The sequence below is a fragment of the Toxorhynchites rutilus genome, chromosome 2 (assembly GCF_029784135.1).
Source record: "Toxorhynchites rutilus septentrionalis strain SRP chromosome 2, ASM2978413v1, whole genome shotgun sequence".
In the NCBI taxonomy this organism is placed as follows: domain Eukaryota; kingdom Metazoa; phylum Arthropoda; class Insecta; order Diptera; family Culicidae; genus Toxorhynchites; species Toxorhynchites rutilus.
In genome coordinates, this window is record NC_073745.1 from 122184346 (window position 1) to 122200447 (window position 16102).

A 16102-nucleotide genomic window follows, 5' to 3' on the forward strand; every position below is an offset into this window, starting at 1 on the left:
CCCCCGGCATGATAATATGGGACGCTAACCACTCGGCCACGGGAGCACATCGCCAGTGCATTCTCATGGATGACGAAACATACGTCAAAGAAGATTCCAGAACACTGCTGGGACCTCAATTTTATACCAAAACAATTGGAGAGAGTGTTCTATTAGCGGATACGACTGTTGCGATGGAAAAAATCGGTCCAAAAGTGCTCGTTTGGCAAGCCATTTGCACGTGTGGCATGCGATCGTCAATTTTTCCACAAAAGGAACCATGAATGCTCAAATTTATGTGGAAGAATACTTGAAAAAGAGATTGTTTCCACTTTATAGAAAGCAGGAGGTTCCTCCTCTATTCTGGCCGGATTTGGCATCGGCACATTATACTAAATCCATTCTACAATGGTTTTCGGAAAATAATATCATGTCCTCAATCCACCAAATTGTCCCCAGCTGCCGCCAATTGAACGTTACTGGGCAATTGTCAAGGCCAAGTTCAAGAAGGAAGGTACAGTGTCTAAAAATGTCCTTTTTTTTATAGAGGTGAGGAACGCTCTACCAGCCTTATCTGGGAAGGGTTAACCCAGACGTCGAGTGGGGATCGCACCCACAAAAACCAAGCCTTCTACTCGTTGCCTTATTTCCCCTGGGACCACATCTAGGCGACTACTTCAGGGGGTGGCTGTGCTCATGCACTCTTCGAGTTTTCAACGCTGGATTTCTCTTCCCAGCGGAGCACCGATTAGGTAGTGCCCTCCAACATGACGCGCACTTCGTCACAGCTACTCTCGTGGGGTATGCACCATTTTGATCATGGCTTCATCCCTGATGCTCGCTCCTTCGAAACGTTCGCAGTGTATCTCCATCCAGGCCACGATCAGGCGTTGCCAGGCAGGCATTTTTGCTGTTCTCCACGGCAGTATCCGGTTACCTGTCGAGACGTGTACCGATTAGGAAGCGCCCTCCAACTTGACGCGCGCCTCGTCACAGTCACCCTCGCAGGATTTCTCTTCCCAGCGGAGCGCCGATTAGGTAGTGCCCTCCAACATGACGCGCACTCCGTCACGGCGGCTCTCGGGAGGTACTATCCGGTACTACAGCCGTCTCAGTTGTTCATCTTTTATGGTCAGGCGTTATCCGCATGCTGGTCGCGCCTCCACTTCCGCTGTAGCTCGGACATGATATGTACGATTGCACTGTTTACTGCGTTCCAGGTCCCTCGTCACGACACATTGCCTCCACGATGTTCCCAGCATGAAGGGTAGGCAGCCCCTCGCGCACTGTGGTGAATCTGGGACAATCGAATACGATGCGTTCCGGTGTTTCCTCCACATCTCCACACTCCGGACAAAGAGGCGATCTTGCGTGTCCGAACCGGTGCAGATACTGCCTGAAGCAGCCATGACCAGACAAAAACTGCGTTAGGTGGAAATTTACCTCTCCGTGTTTCCTGTTCACCCAGCCCATTAGTGTCGGTATGAGCCTGTGCGTCCTTCTGCCGTTTTGCGCCGCACTCCACTCTTGCTGCCACCTAGCCATCGACTCCGCCCTCATTAGCTTACGGATTCCTCTGGTTCCCATCCTCCTATAGCACTCGCTGTCCTCCGCCAAGATGATGTCTATGGGGACCAACCTGGCTATGACGTAGACCGCTTCTATTGACACGATTCTGTACGCACTCGCGACTCGCATCGCCATGAGCCGGTACGTACTATTCAGACTCCTCGTGTTCCGCTGAGTTTCTAACGCCGCAATCCAGGCTGGACCACCGTATCGTAGTGTCGATGAGGAGACACTAGCCAAGAGGTGCCTCTTGCTGCTGCTTGGGCCAAAGTTGTTGGGCATGATTCGTGTCAGTGCATTGATTGCGTTCGTTGCTTTTTTACAAGCGTAGTCGACGTGACTGTTGAAGTTCAGTCGATCATCGATCTGCATCCCCAGGTATTTTAGGACTCGCTTCGAGGTTATCGAGTGCTCTCCAGTTGTGATTTCTGCACGTTGCACCGCCCTGCGGTTGCTGACAATCAGCATTTCCGTCTTGTGCTGGGTTATCTTCAGTTTCACACTTTGCATCCACCTTTCGATCATGTCTATCGACTCGGTCGCTAGCATTTAGACCCGTTCCAAAGATTCCCCTGTCACGAGAAAAACGATGTCATCCGCGAAGCCAATGATATCCACACCTCTGTACAGATTCAGTTTTAGTACGCCATCGTATATACTGTTCCAGAGCGATGGACCCAGGATAGAGCCCTGTGGAACTCCAGCCGTAGTTTTAATCTGCGCCTGACCCGTATTTGTCTCGTACACCAGCACACGGTTCTCGAAGTAGCTTCTCAGTATTCTACACAGGTAGTCAGGGACTCTCATCGTGTGGAGCGCAGTCGCGATGGCCTCCCAGCTGGCACTATTGAACGCGTTCTCTCACGTCAATCGTTTTCACTGCGCAGTATCGATTTCCTCTGAGCTTCTGTTTGGATGCTCTGTTTTTTCTTTCGACCACTATGCGAATGGCATCTACCGTGGATCTCCCTTTCCGAAATCCGAATTGACTATCGGACAGTCCACGAACTCCCTCCGTGCATTCCGTCAGCCTATTGAGGATGATTCTCTCCAAAAGTTTCCCCAGAGTGTCCAACAGGCATATGGGTCTATACGATGCTGGATCACCCGGCGTCTTTCCTGGTTTGGGCAGTAGTACTAGCTTTTGTACCTTCCATCGATCCGGAAAGTAGCATTCGTCTAGACACTTCTGCATTGCTGTCCTGAACATATCAGGGAATGCTAGGACTTCCGCTTTTAAGGCTATATTGGGGATTCCATCTGGGCCAGGCGCTTTCTTCGTTTTGAGGCGTTTCATAGCTGCAACTAGCTCGTCGTTCGATACCTCCCTGCGTTCGATGCTATCCTCATCCTCCCCATATGGCGTGGGTGGCCAGGTCGTTGGGTCGTGCTGCGGAAATAACCCTTCCACGATAATTTTTAATTTTTCGGGACACATTTCGGAGGGTGTCGTTGGGCCCCTGAGCTTCGCCATCACCAATCGGTAGGCATTGCCCCATGGATTGACGTCCACGTCCCGACATAACTCCCTGAAGCAATTAGATTTGCTCCGCTTAATCGCCCGTTTAAGAGTGGATCTAGCCTCTCTGAATTCCACTCTCTGCTCTTCTCTGGTGTCTATGCTTGACCGTTGGAAGCGTCTTCTGGCGCTAAGGCAGTTGGCCCGAAGCACGCCAAGTGTCTCACTCCACCAGTAGGCTGGAGGTCGCTTATACATGGGTTCCCTTCTTCTTGGCATTGTTGTATCGCATGCTTTGGTTAGCGTTTCCGTCAGTTCATCCGCGTTCATGTTCGAGACGCCGCTCTCCACGCGTAGTGCTTCGATGAAAAGGTCCTTGTCGAAGGTTTTTGTCTTCCACCTGCGCGGGCATGTCCTAGTTATCCGTACTGCCACATAGTTCCGTTGGCCAATGGTATAACGGATGGCTTGATGATCACTGTGGGTGTTTCCTTCGCATACCCTCCATCTCATTTTTGTCATTAACGACGGACTGCAGAAAGTCAAGTCGATGATGGACTCTCGGCCATCCTGACGGAAGGTACTAGTGGTACCCTCGTTGCACAGGGTAACATCCAGCTTGGCCAGAGCTTCTAGTTAGCAAGTCCCTCTCGCGTTGGTGCATCTGCTTCCCCAATCTACTGCCCAAGCATTGAAATCCCGTCCTATAACGACTGGTTTTCGTTCGGCGAGCTCCTCGGTGAGGACATCCAGCATATAGTGGAACTGGTCCATCGTCCATCTGGGAGGTGCGTAGCAACTGCAGATAAAAATTCCGTTGATCTTTGTGATCACGAAACCCTCGCGAGACCTCGAAATTACCTCCTGAATGGGATATCGGCTCATGACCTGGATGGCGGCCATTCCTACTTTATCCGTCACCCAATTACCGTTACCGGGGGGAACGCGATACGGCTCCGCGATAATTGCGACATCACATTTTGTTTCTGTCGTTGACTGCCACAACAGTTGCTGTGCGGTGTCACAATGGTTGAGATTTATTTGGGTTATCTCCATCACTGTTGGCTTGCCCTCGCCTGGTTGTACACAGGGCAATTAAAGCCTCCCGTCGAATGGTCATTACTGTCCACTTTTTCGCAGAGCATACACCTTGGCTTTCCCTTGCAGTCGCTGGCAAAGTGTCCCTCTATTCCGCATTTCCTGCACAGTTTGGATCTATCTGGCCCCAAGCAGCCTTTCGCCAGGTGGCCAAAGTTCAAACACTTGAAACATCGCTCCAATTGCTTGGGAACAGGCGGAACGATTCTAAAACGACCCACAGCCCAGCAGACGTTTATGCTCTCTAGCTTCAGCAACTTGTTCGCTGCGTCCGTTGGGAGACGAATCGTTGCGGTCTGCGTCCCGCGATACGCATTTCTTAATCTGATTTTCATCGGAACTTTGCCCACGATGTTTTCCTCCTCCAATTTCTGGCGCAGGTCCATCTCGGTAGTGAACAGACTGAGGTTCCTGCATTCAATCGATGACTCGGAGGATAAGGCCCTTACGTTCGCTCCGTCACCGAGAGCCCTTTCGACAAGATCCTTAAATGCAGAGCTCCTGATTTCTGGGTCTCTCTTCAGCTCGAACAGCATTTCGCCATTCTGGGTGCGCCTAGACTTCACCACGCTCTCCTCCAGTTTCTTGAAGCCAGGGTCCTCTCGCATTTTTTTGAAGATGTCAGCATATGATATGTCGCCCTTGGCTTCGACGATGAGTGCATCGCCTTTGCCTCTCGCCCGCCGAGGATTAGGCTTCTTGTCTTTTGGCCCCTGTCTCTTTTCATCCTCTTTCTTCTTTTTTTCCACCGTTTTCCCTTTTCTCTCTCTCTTTGCTCGTTCACTAATTTTTTCTTGTTTCTTCTCGTGACCGTGCTCCAGTCGTTTCTTTTGCTATCGGTGCCGCTCTGGTCGTCGCTGTCACCCAGCTCTTCGCTGTCGCCCTGGGCGACACTATCGTCTTGATCGTCGTTGTCGTGGTCGTCCTTGCGTTTTTTGAGCAGTTCTTCTTCTGCTGGTGAATCTTTTTTTCTTTTTTCCGGACGGTTTCGAGGAATCTTTGGCGTCACCTGACCAGCTGCAGCTCTTTGCAACGCTTCTGCGAGTGTTTTCTCGGCAGTTTTCGTCCTTTCGACGAGTCCATCGTGCTCCTTCATAGCTCGTCCCAAGAGAGATCTTATACCCGACACCCTGGTCTTGATCTCTTTATGCACGTTGGGTTTGTCCTGCATGAATGTGTCGAGTTCTTTGACCCTCATCATGATCGTATTCAGGATGATTTCTTCAGTCAGCCCTCCTTCCTGGGTTAAACTACCGCTGGACTTTGGCAGGAACAGGGGATTGATCCCCCTACTTTGCTGGGTCTCAGGTATTCCTCAATTACTGCCACTAGGACCTGGTGTTTCCACTTGTTTCAGTATTGGCGATCGCAGCAGCTTTTTACTACTGGCGAACGCGTTGGCTTGGTCACCTGTATCCATCCTACTGTTTCTTCGTTCTTCGTTGGTTTTGTTGGTTGTCTCCATTTTGGTTGGGTACCAACTCCGGGCCGCTATCTCCGCTTGTTGTACATAGTCGCCTTTTTGTGATCCCATGGTTATCTATGTAAGCAGTGAGGCCATGCAGGGGTTGACACGGTCCTTCATGAGGACCGTGTTCAGAGCCGGATCAGCGCAAGTCAGGAATGTGACATCTGATGCCTAGTACCTAGTGCCTGAGCCTAGACGAGCATCGAACGTACCCGAAGACTAGCCAAGTTGTTACCGGGACGGGGGCAACCGCACTATTACCCCACCCGCCGTTTCAAGAAGGTGTCACCCTTCGTTACTCAGGAAGCAGAATAGCACGACTGTCAGCCTTTAGCGTCGCATGTTGTCCGTTTCCATGTCATATCCGTTTTCCATGTCATACCAGTATGTCGTAATCAGGATCTTACTGGCGTCGACCCTGATGTGCTCGGCACTCCTCTCGTTGCTCCTGTACACGGTATTTCCCCCGCGCATTCTCCATAGGCTTTACCGCGCCCTTACTCGCGTTGTCGCCCGATTAGTCGCCTTCTACGACAGGGACGGGGACCTCGACCCGGAATGCTATTCTAGCCCGGCAGCTCCACGGCCCGGTCTGCAGCGTCCAGAAAGTGCGCAAAGACTACTGTGTAGAATTTGATGAGTGGAGTTAAATATAAGGTTCGATAAATTTTTAGAAATTAACAATAAGCTTGATTTTTCATTTCATTAATTATAATATTAGGCTGTCAAAAAAGTCCTGCGGTATTTTTTTTTAATTTTCATTTGTTCATAAAATTAGTTACAATCATCTGTTTTAAGTCAAATATGCGCCGTTTTGTTCGATGACTTGTTCCCAACGAGATGTCAACTTCATAATACCCCTGTTATAGAAGCTCGCTTCCTTATTGGCAAAAAACTATAGTCAATTTTCACAGGCCTCTTTTGTGGCTAACTTCTGACTACCTAGCTCGTTCGCCATGGACAAAAACAGGTGGTAGTCACTTGGTGCAAGGTCCGGACTATACGGCGGATGCAAAAGAACCTCCCATCCGAGCTCCCGGAGCTTCTGGCGCGTCACCAAAGAAGTGTGTGGCCTGGCGTTGTCCTGATGGAAGACAATGCGGTCTCTGTTTATCAAAGATGGCCTCTTCTTCATGAGTGCTACCTTCAAGCGGTCCAGTTGTTGGCAGTACAGGTCCGAATTGAGCGTTTGGCCATAGGGAAGCAGCTCATAATAGATTATTCCTTGACAATCCCACCAAACACACAGCAGAACCTTCCTGGCCGTTAATGAGGGCTTGGCCACCGTCTGAGCCGCTTCAGCGGGCTTCGACCACGACCGTTTGCGCTTCACGTTGTCGTAAGTGACCCACTTTTCATCGCCAGTCACCATCCGCTTCAGAAACGGGTCGATTTTGTTGCGATTCAGCAGCGATTCACATGCGTCGATACGGGTCAAAGATGTTTTTTTGCGTCAACGTGTGTGGTACCCATACATCGAGCTTCTTTGTGAATCCAAGCTTCTTCAAATGGATAATAACGGTTTGATGACTTATCCCCAGCTCTTGGCCGATGCTACGGCTTCTACTATGCCGGTCTTTCTCGGCTTCTACTATGCCGGTCTTTCTCGGCTTCTACTATGCCGGTCTTTCTCGGCTTCTACTATGCCGGTCTTTCTCGGCTTCTACTATGCCGGTCTTTCTCGGCTAATTCAGCGATTTTGTCGCAATTTTCGACGACAGGCCTTCCGGAGCGTGGCGCATCTTCGACGACCTTTACACCAGAACGAAAACGTTGAAACCATCGTTGTACGGTGAAACTGTATCGGGTCCATAAACTTCACAAATTTTTTTGGCAGCTTGAGATGCATTTTTGCCTTTGTCATAGTAGTACTGTAAAATATGTCGGATTTTCTCTTCATTTTGCTCCATATTTGCGACACTATAACTCACGAACGACTTAACCAAACAAAACACTGTCAAGGACTATATTATAGCAAAAATACCTCTCCAACAAGCTATAGTATGACTCGATACAATGAATACAACTAGAACTACGCGCTTACAACGACACCTCGCGGGAATACCGCAGGACTTTTTTGACAGCCTAATAATATAATAATGATAATGAAGGCCCCCTCATTCCCCTACATAGGTTTGAGTTGGTCGATTGTCTAGTTGATAATTAATCAATACATAACCAGTTTTACAAATAAAAACGAACTGATTTAATTTGCAGATATGTAATCACCTCTTTGTGATATCGGTATTTCACTTAGCTTCGTCTATTCAAAAGTTTCTTCGGACATGTTTGTAAGAAGTCACAGCAAATCTTTCAGTTCAGTCAAATCTCAAGAAGAAACGCTTGCTGTTCCGTCAAGCTATAACATAGCATCTTCTGAGTTCACTCTAACCTGACTGCCAAAATTGTCAGACTATTAACTCTTCAGATTAATCAAACATTTGACCCGTTGGATGAAGGCAGAGGCAGGCAGCAACCCATTTATAATTTTGAAAACGAACACCATGGTTAAATATACAATCATTTGCTTCACAGATAGCCATTGAAGCGTGTTTAGCATGAAAGCTGAGGAAGTGAATCTATTAAAACGCAGAATTAAGCGCATTACTTTATTTTGTAGACGTTGTAGCCTCAACATTTGTGTTTCGTTAGCAAGAAAAAGAATGGATGAATAGAAGTCTATGTGTGGCAATATTATAGATTTATGTAATTGAATTTTACTCGAAATTGTCAACTCTTTTCTGAAACGGCACATGATACCGTATCTTTTGCATTTTTTTTATGACATTATCTATGTGAGACTTAAAAAGCAATTTGTCATCTATAGTAACACCAAGATACTTTATCTCTCTAACGTGATCAAGTGTCTCACCATTTATCTCTACCGAACACTCGGCGATATAATATCTCGAAGAAAATACCATGTACATGGTTTTTCCAACATTTAATTTAAGACAATGACAATACAAATCTCCATTCAAGTGCAATGCTGAGGATTCCAATTCTCTAGCTGCTATGAACAGAACTGTATCGTTCGCAAATAAATTTATAGCGCAAAAACGTAAAATTCGTTTCATGTCATTTAAGTACATTATGAATAAAATAGGCCCCAACACGCTTCCTTGTGGAACACCGAACGTACTAGCTATTGGCTCAGAAACAGAATTAGCAAAAACAGTTCTCTGTATTCGATTACTCAAATAACTTTCAAACCATTTCAATGCCGAACCCTCTAAACCAAAGCGTCGCAGAGTCTGTAACAATAAGGGTCTGGAAATAGTTTCAAATGCGCGTTTCAAATCCAAAAACACTGCTATGACCGCTTCTTTGTTCTCGATATATTCCTTCAACTTAGCTAACGCCAAATTCAAGGCGTTACATGTTTTTGAACATGTTTTTTTTGCAGTTAACACATTCGGTCGATATCGATGAACAATCAGATGTAGAATGTTGTTTACTACATTTAGAACATTTTTCATCATTTGGACAATTTTTACTTATGTGGCCGAACTCTCCACATTTGAAGCACCTAATAACATTGAATGTTTCTACTACGGGACACCGATCCCATCCTATGTTGATTTTTTCAGCGCTTATTAAATTTTTGAAAGTCTTACTGCCAACTTCAAGCACTACGTTATATTTATTGTACTTGCAGCGTGGTTCTCATAGATAATAACCACATTAACGTAACCTATCCCGATGTTTTCATTTTGACTTTTCAACAAGTCTATAAAAACATCAGAGGAATACCGATCAGACATTCCCAAAATTTTCACTTTTGCTTTCAATGGTTTCGGGACAACAGCTTTATATTTTTCACCTAATCTGCTTTCAATATCGGATTTTATCGAATTACATTTTTCTACTGTTGCACACTCTATAATAATCGAGCCTTCTTTCCCGTTTCGAAAGCTGCGGACATTATGTATTTTTGTATCGAGTTTTTTGTTTATTTCATTTCGGGTACTATCGTTACTTTGAATCGACTCTACCGGTTTAACAACAATAACAGGACCAGCCTTACGTTTTTCTGATATCTTGGGATTTCTCGAAACAGCGTTCGCGAAAAATAATGTGTCTGTAGTATGAAAAACCTCGTCATTTTTGGTTTCAATGAGAATTGGTTTATCATTACTATTCGACATAATCTTTATTTTCCTTCTAGGATTAAAATCATATTCCGAGTATCCCTTTCAACAATTCTTTTCCAGTTCATTGCAACTATATTTTGACTTTCAATTTCATTTTTTTGTTCAATATATTTTTTTTCACAATTCTAGCCACACTGCCCTCAAGCTTATTCATATGTTCTTGAAGAGCAGTATTAAGGCTCGTTTCCAAAACATGTTTAGCTTTTTCCAATGCACTGTTTATTTGCAAAGCAACCGTATCACGAATATTGGTTATTGTCTCAGATATGAAATTGAGCTTTTTCATTTCCTCTTTCAACAATGAAATGTCAACAACCAAATCATGTGGCTCACTTTTGCTAGCAGATAAACACTTATTACACTTAAACAGTATATTTACATTATCATTTATCAGATTTGCAGCTGCTTTAGTTAGATTCGTGCGGCGCCTGTGCATACGAGCGCCAGAGCTTCCAACACAAGCAACCGGGTAATCGCTGATCACAATACCATCCTTACATACACCACATTCATCCATTGGCCTAAGCACGAGCGTAGCGAAATACCAACACAATAACAACCAAAAAAACCAAATTCAGTCAACAGCAGCTTGCGGTAATCCCACTTGCTGCTGTTTTAGGGATAATGCTGAAAATAAATATCAATTGATGTAGCAACTTATACTTATATTTTGCACTATCAATTACGCTTCCAGCTGGTTACAATTTATCACAAAATTGAACAGGATTTCACAAACAACTATGTAATATTCCTTAGACACAAAATACAACGAACTGCAATCTTCGCCATTACAAATACCTGCTATGCTATGTAAACTTAATATTCTTTAATAAGATTAAGAAGGATTTGTTCAGATGAAGTTAGCTTTTATTCAAGAGGGTTTATAAAGTATTTAAAAAATAACACGGCTTACAGCATGAGTCGAATGCGCGTCAATTTTACCATATTCTCATTTTGTTCTCATTTTTTTCTCTTACAGATTGCTGTCCGCGAGCTGACCAAGAATAGAACATCGCTGGTGAATGTGAAATCCTCCAACAATAAAACACTAGTTCACGTGTTCCGCAGTATTCCGCGCGGTGCTGCGTATGAAATTTCGGTTTCGACCGACGTTCCCAGCTCGCAAGTAGTTTCAACGATCGCATATTCAGCACCACTTCCGGCGCCAGCCCGATTGCAGGTCTGGCCAGAGGCGAACGGAACCTATGTCGTTTATTGGAAGCCAGTGAGTGATTTTAAGGATGTTGGGTATGTACAATGAGTTCTTTATTATTCATAATTTGAAAATGATTCAAACTGTTTTATCAGATTCCTTTATCAAGCCGTGGTCTATGAGGGAAAAGGTGTGAACACTACCAGTTCTCCTTTGATAACGATAGAGGCCAAAGAACCCCCAATCCTGATCAACCCGGATCGATTGTCAGGTGTTGTGATGGATAGCATTTTCACGATAGGCGTGAGGCTGAAAACAGACGATGTAATAATCAGTAATTATTCGTTGTGTTATATGAATGTTTCATTGACCTACCATATCATTCTAGGGCTTCTATTCCGACATAGTTGAAACAGAGTCTTTTGCAAAACACAACTTTTTGGGTTTGGTGCAAGATTCGTCCTTCTCGTCTGCGTGGCTGTGGATTGTACCCACTGTTGTAGCCATGGTGCTTGCGGGAGCGGTTGTTTATGTAGTGCAGAGGCATCGACGACTGCAGACGTCATTCAGTCGCTTTGCCAACTCGCATTACGACACACGAACGGGTGCTACGCGTATCGGTGATAGTTTGGATGATGATGACCACGAGCATCAAGAGGTGCCACGCAGCTTTTCCGATGATGAACCGCTAGTCATCGCGTAAGAGCAGTCTCTCTGTTTCCTTTCCAATTGCGGAAATCAGAGAAAATAAGAAGCGAAATGCGCTTTGCAACTATTCTGCTCATTAGTTAATTATCCTCCAACAAGAAAAAAAACTGAAACAACGCGATAAAATGGGTTAGTAATAATGTAAGTGAACTTCATTTCATGAAGATCAGGTTCGTTTTGTCTGTGAAAAAAAATGAGTGAACTTGTATAAAAGTTAATTTAACAACGCATGTGTTAATCCTACAAAGCAAAAGACTTGTAATCATGTAATGGTAATTTATGTTGATTTTTATTTTAATGTTTATTTTATTTCGTTGTATTATAAATTTTTGAATTATTTTCTGTATAGAAGATTTCTTGTAACATATTCAGTAATCGTTAGGAATCAAGCAAGACTTGCTTAGGGAGATTGAGACATGAATGAGAGAGCGGTATAAGAAGAGAAAACTAAACAACAATTTGTAGGATGCATATGTGTATATTTTATGCAGATAACGGATGATATTATTTCGAGTAATAGTAATAATTGAATTCAAATGTCAAGATTCACTAAAAAAATTGAAACCTTCTAGAAGGCTCATGAAAAACTAGGAGCTAAGAACTGTTCTTTTTGGAATCGACTGTTGTCTAGAATAATTCATTTATTCTAGTAACATTGGTTAGTTTATTTGCTGTTCAGATGGATTCACCAAGCAATGATAGCAATCGCGTTCGATTTTATGCTCTAAATAGTAGAAATCAACATGATTTGAAATGTTTAACGATTCCACTGAGGACTACAAATGTGTGCTAAAACAAGCGGTAAAGACAAAGATTAATGATAGTAGACTACAATAAATATAACGATACAATATTAAGCGATAAGCTAGGAAACCGAAGGCATCTGGAAGTGTTTGATCTGTGTTTTCTAGGTGATTTTTATGTATAACTGAGTGTAAAATAGTAGGAAGAATATTGAGAGAAGGGTAAGCTGTGGGAAATGGAAATTTTCGTTCCTCGTCACAAAAACACAAATCTTCTTCCCGTTTGAACCGTTTTGTTTTCGTGTTTTAGTCGTGAAACTAAACGATAAGTAGTGAAGCAAAACTAAAATATAACTGAAAATTATCGTGGTAACGATCAATATGATATAATGAAGGTGATAGACATATTCAATTAGAATTGGAGTGTGTAGTTGTTGTTTTTGGTAGGAATGTATCACATCAGCCATGGAGAGTCTCTTTCAGTTGATTTTTCAGATTGATTTGATTGTAGATCAAAGAAAATGTCTAAAATATCAAAAACTTATAATATACCAATGGGTGGGTATCACATAAGGGCCTCCTAGGACACAGTTTTGCAAATACATTGGATTCTTTTTTACGCGATTTTTCTCCGTGATTTTTTTTCCTGACGCGTTTTTTTCACGCGATTTGCCTTCTTCGTCTCGTTGGGAAGAGAAATTCTGCGAGTGCGCGTGCAGCTGTGTTTTTGACGAGCACGCGCCGATGAAGGCACTCATTTTCACGCAAATTATGCTTGCCTATTAATTTCATTCAGCCTGATTCTAGGCGGCGTGTGAGGTGAGATGACAATTGTCACATCACCATCACGCAATCCTCCTAACTCTATTCCTACAGTCGTATCGGATGCCGTGAGAGGTTCATTTTGGGCCTGATCACGAAAATCACTGCCACATACGCTTTCACGTCACTTACACTTCACTTAATCTGTTTGTGTCTGTCATCATTATCACGGACAGTTGCATGTAAAAATAAATTCCGTGAAGTGAAAGAGTTCATTCCCGTTTATAAGAGACATGTCGGTTGCGTAATTTCGGACGTTTGAACGTTATGTAGGTCAAATTAATACAGTGTATGATATAATATTAGGCTGTCAAAAAAGTCCTGCGGTATTTCCGCGAGGTGTCGTTGTAAGCGCGTAGTTTTAGTTGTATTCATTGTATCGAGTCATACTATAGCTTGTTAGAAAGCTATTTTTGCGCTATAATATAGTCCTTGACAGTGTTTTGTTTGGTTAAGTAGTTCGTGAGTTATAGTGTCGCAAATATGGAGCAAAATAAAGAGAAAATCCGACATATTTTACAGTACTACTATGACAAAGGCAAAAATGCATCTCAAGCAGCCAATAAAATTTGTACAGTTTATGGACCCGATACAGTTTCCATTTCAACCGCATAACGATGGTTTCAACGTTTTCATTCTGGTGTAGATGTCGTCGAAGATGCGCCAAGCTCCGGAAGGCATGTCGTCGAAAATTGCGACAAAATCGCCGAATTAGCCGAGAAAGACCGGCATAGTAGCAGCCGTAGCATCGACCAAGAGCTGGGGATAAGTCATTAAACCGTTATTAACCATTTGAAGATGCTTGGATTCACAAAGAAGCTCGATGTATGGGTGCCACACATGTTGACGCAAAAAAACATCTTTGACCGTATCGACGCATGTGAATCGCTGCTGAATCGCAACAAAATCGACCCGTTTCTGAAGCGGATGGTGACTGGCGATGAAAAGTGGGTCACTTACGACAACGTGAAGCGCAAACGGTCGTGGTCGAAGCCCGCTGAAGCGGCTCAGACGGTGGCCAAGCCCTCATTAACGGCCAGGAAGGTTCTGCTGTGTGTTTGGTGGGATTGTCAAGGAATAATCTATTATGAGCTGCTTCCCTATGGCCAAACGCTCAATTCGGACCTGTACTGCCAACAACTGGACCGCTTGAAGGTAGCACTCATGAAGAAGAGGCCATCTTTGATAAACAGAGGCCGCATTGTCTTCCATCAGGACAACGCCAGGCCACACACTTCTTTGGTGACGCGCCAGAAGCTCCGGGAGCTCGGATGGGAGGTTCTTTTGCATCCGCCGTATAGTCCGGATCTTGCACCAAGTGGCTACCACTTGTTTTTGTCCATGGCGAATGAGCTAGGTAGTCAGAAGTTAGCCACAGAAGAGGCCTGTGAAAATTGGCTATCCGAGTTTTTTGCCAATAAGGAAGCGAGCTTCTATAACAAGGGTATTATGAAGTTGGCATCTCGTTGGGAACAAGTCATCGAACAAAACGGCGCATATTTGACTTTAAACAGATGATTGTAACTAATTTTATGAACAAATGAAAATTCAAAAAAAAATACCGCAGGACTTTTTTGACAGCATAATATTCCATTTAATTAAGCGTATGTTTTAGAATGACAAGTTTGCAATTATACCTCGATGATTCGGTATTTCAATGCCATCTATTCGGGCTCATCCCATGATTCATTTGTTTGCTGCGTTAGTTTGCTGAATCAAACGCTGATTCAAAGATAAGGAATACGTGGTTTCTCGCGAATAATGTAGTTGTTGAACATATGGGAGTGTAGTTTTATTTTCCCTTCTATAAATTACTCTAGAGGTAAAACATGACTATTATGTATAATAATGAACATCTCGCATATTCTTCTTCTTAGCTCTGTCTTACTCGTTCGAATAGTGAGAAGCATTGAGTATAGGTCAAGGTTAGAATTATTTTATAAGAACCAATTCTACAATTTTGTTGAATGATAATTCCTTCTTTAACTCATAGGAAACCAGAATTTATCCACCTCACGAGCAGTATAATCTGAGTTACTCCCATATGGGATTCCGAATTGATATACGGGATTTTATTATTTTAACTGAAACTGGTCAGCAGCGTTGGTCAGAAGCATAATCTTCATATAAAATATCTGATGGGTTTTTGGGAAAATCAGAAAGTGATTCAGATTTTCTTTAGACGGATATCAAAATTATGTAAAAATAACTAGAGAAGAATTAAAAAACAGTATCTTGTGAATGCTTTGCAATGATAGACTCATTTTTTCCTTGTTTGAAACTTATCACTTTTTTTAAAATTCTTTCATTCAAAGAATGTCTTTAAAACAATATCGTTGAGAATATCTATGACGTACAACGAAAAAAAACAATGGCCTTATTCGTAATAACTACCGTCCTGATTCGGGTCTTGTCCACCAATTGCGAATGTTTGAATTACAAAAACCTGTTCTGCAATGTTGGAAAAACTTTACAGTTATTATTTTATACCCAAAATATCAACAAATCAATATTATACATAATCATAAAAATGAATCGATTGATTGAGTAATGATCATTCTTTCTAATAAGAGATTATTAAGTGGCCTCCATTGCCATTTTATGGGGTTACAACTCTCTGTTAGTCTAATCCTTAAAATAGAAACAAAAAATTTCTATTCATTTAGGTCAATCGAAATAAGACCTTTCGCCATGTTTCTCACTAACTCGCTCACTAACTGATCCTGGTTTAACTGGTCTGCTTTTTAACTGGGCGAACGTTAACTGGTTCTTGGACCAGTTAAAAAGCAGAATTCCGTAAACAATCGATGCCATATTCAAATGGAAGATTTGCTGTGATGGGCATTCGAATGTAATTTGGAATGTTATGAAAATCGACATTATTTTCGCATGACAAAAACATTGATTAAATTACAGAAAAATAATTTCCTCAAATTAATTGCGAAACTT

At 43.2% G+C, this 16102-nt stretch overlaps 1 protein-coding gene across 1 annotated transcript in view; it reads left to right on the forward strand.

Annotated features, from left to right (window-relative positions):
* LOC129765035 (sortilin-related receptor-like) overlaps positions 1-12749 on the forward strand; it is a 79297-nt gene extending 66548 nt beyond the window's left edge. The window contains exons 12-14 of the mRNA XM_055764848.1: positions 10707-10975; positions 11036-11204; positions 11269-12749. Coding sequence (XP_055620823.1) covers positions 10707-10975; positions 11036-11204; positions 11269-11583 — 753 coding nt within the window. The 3' untranslated portion in view covers positions 11584-12749. The remainder of the gene's footprint in view (positions 1-10706; positions 10976-11035; positions 11205-11268) is intronic.
* The last annotated feature ends 3353 nt before the right edge of the window (positions 12750-16102 follow it).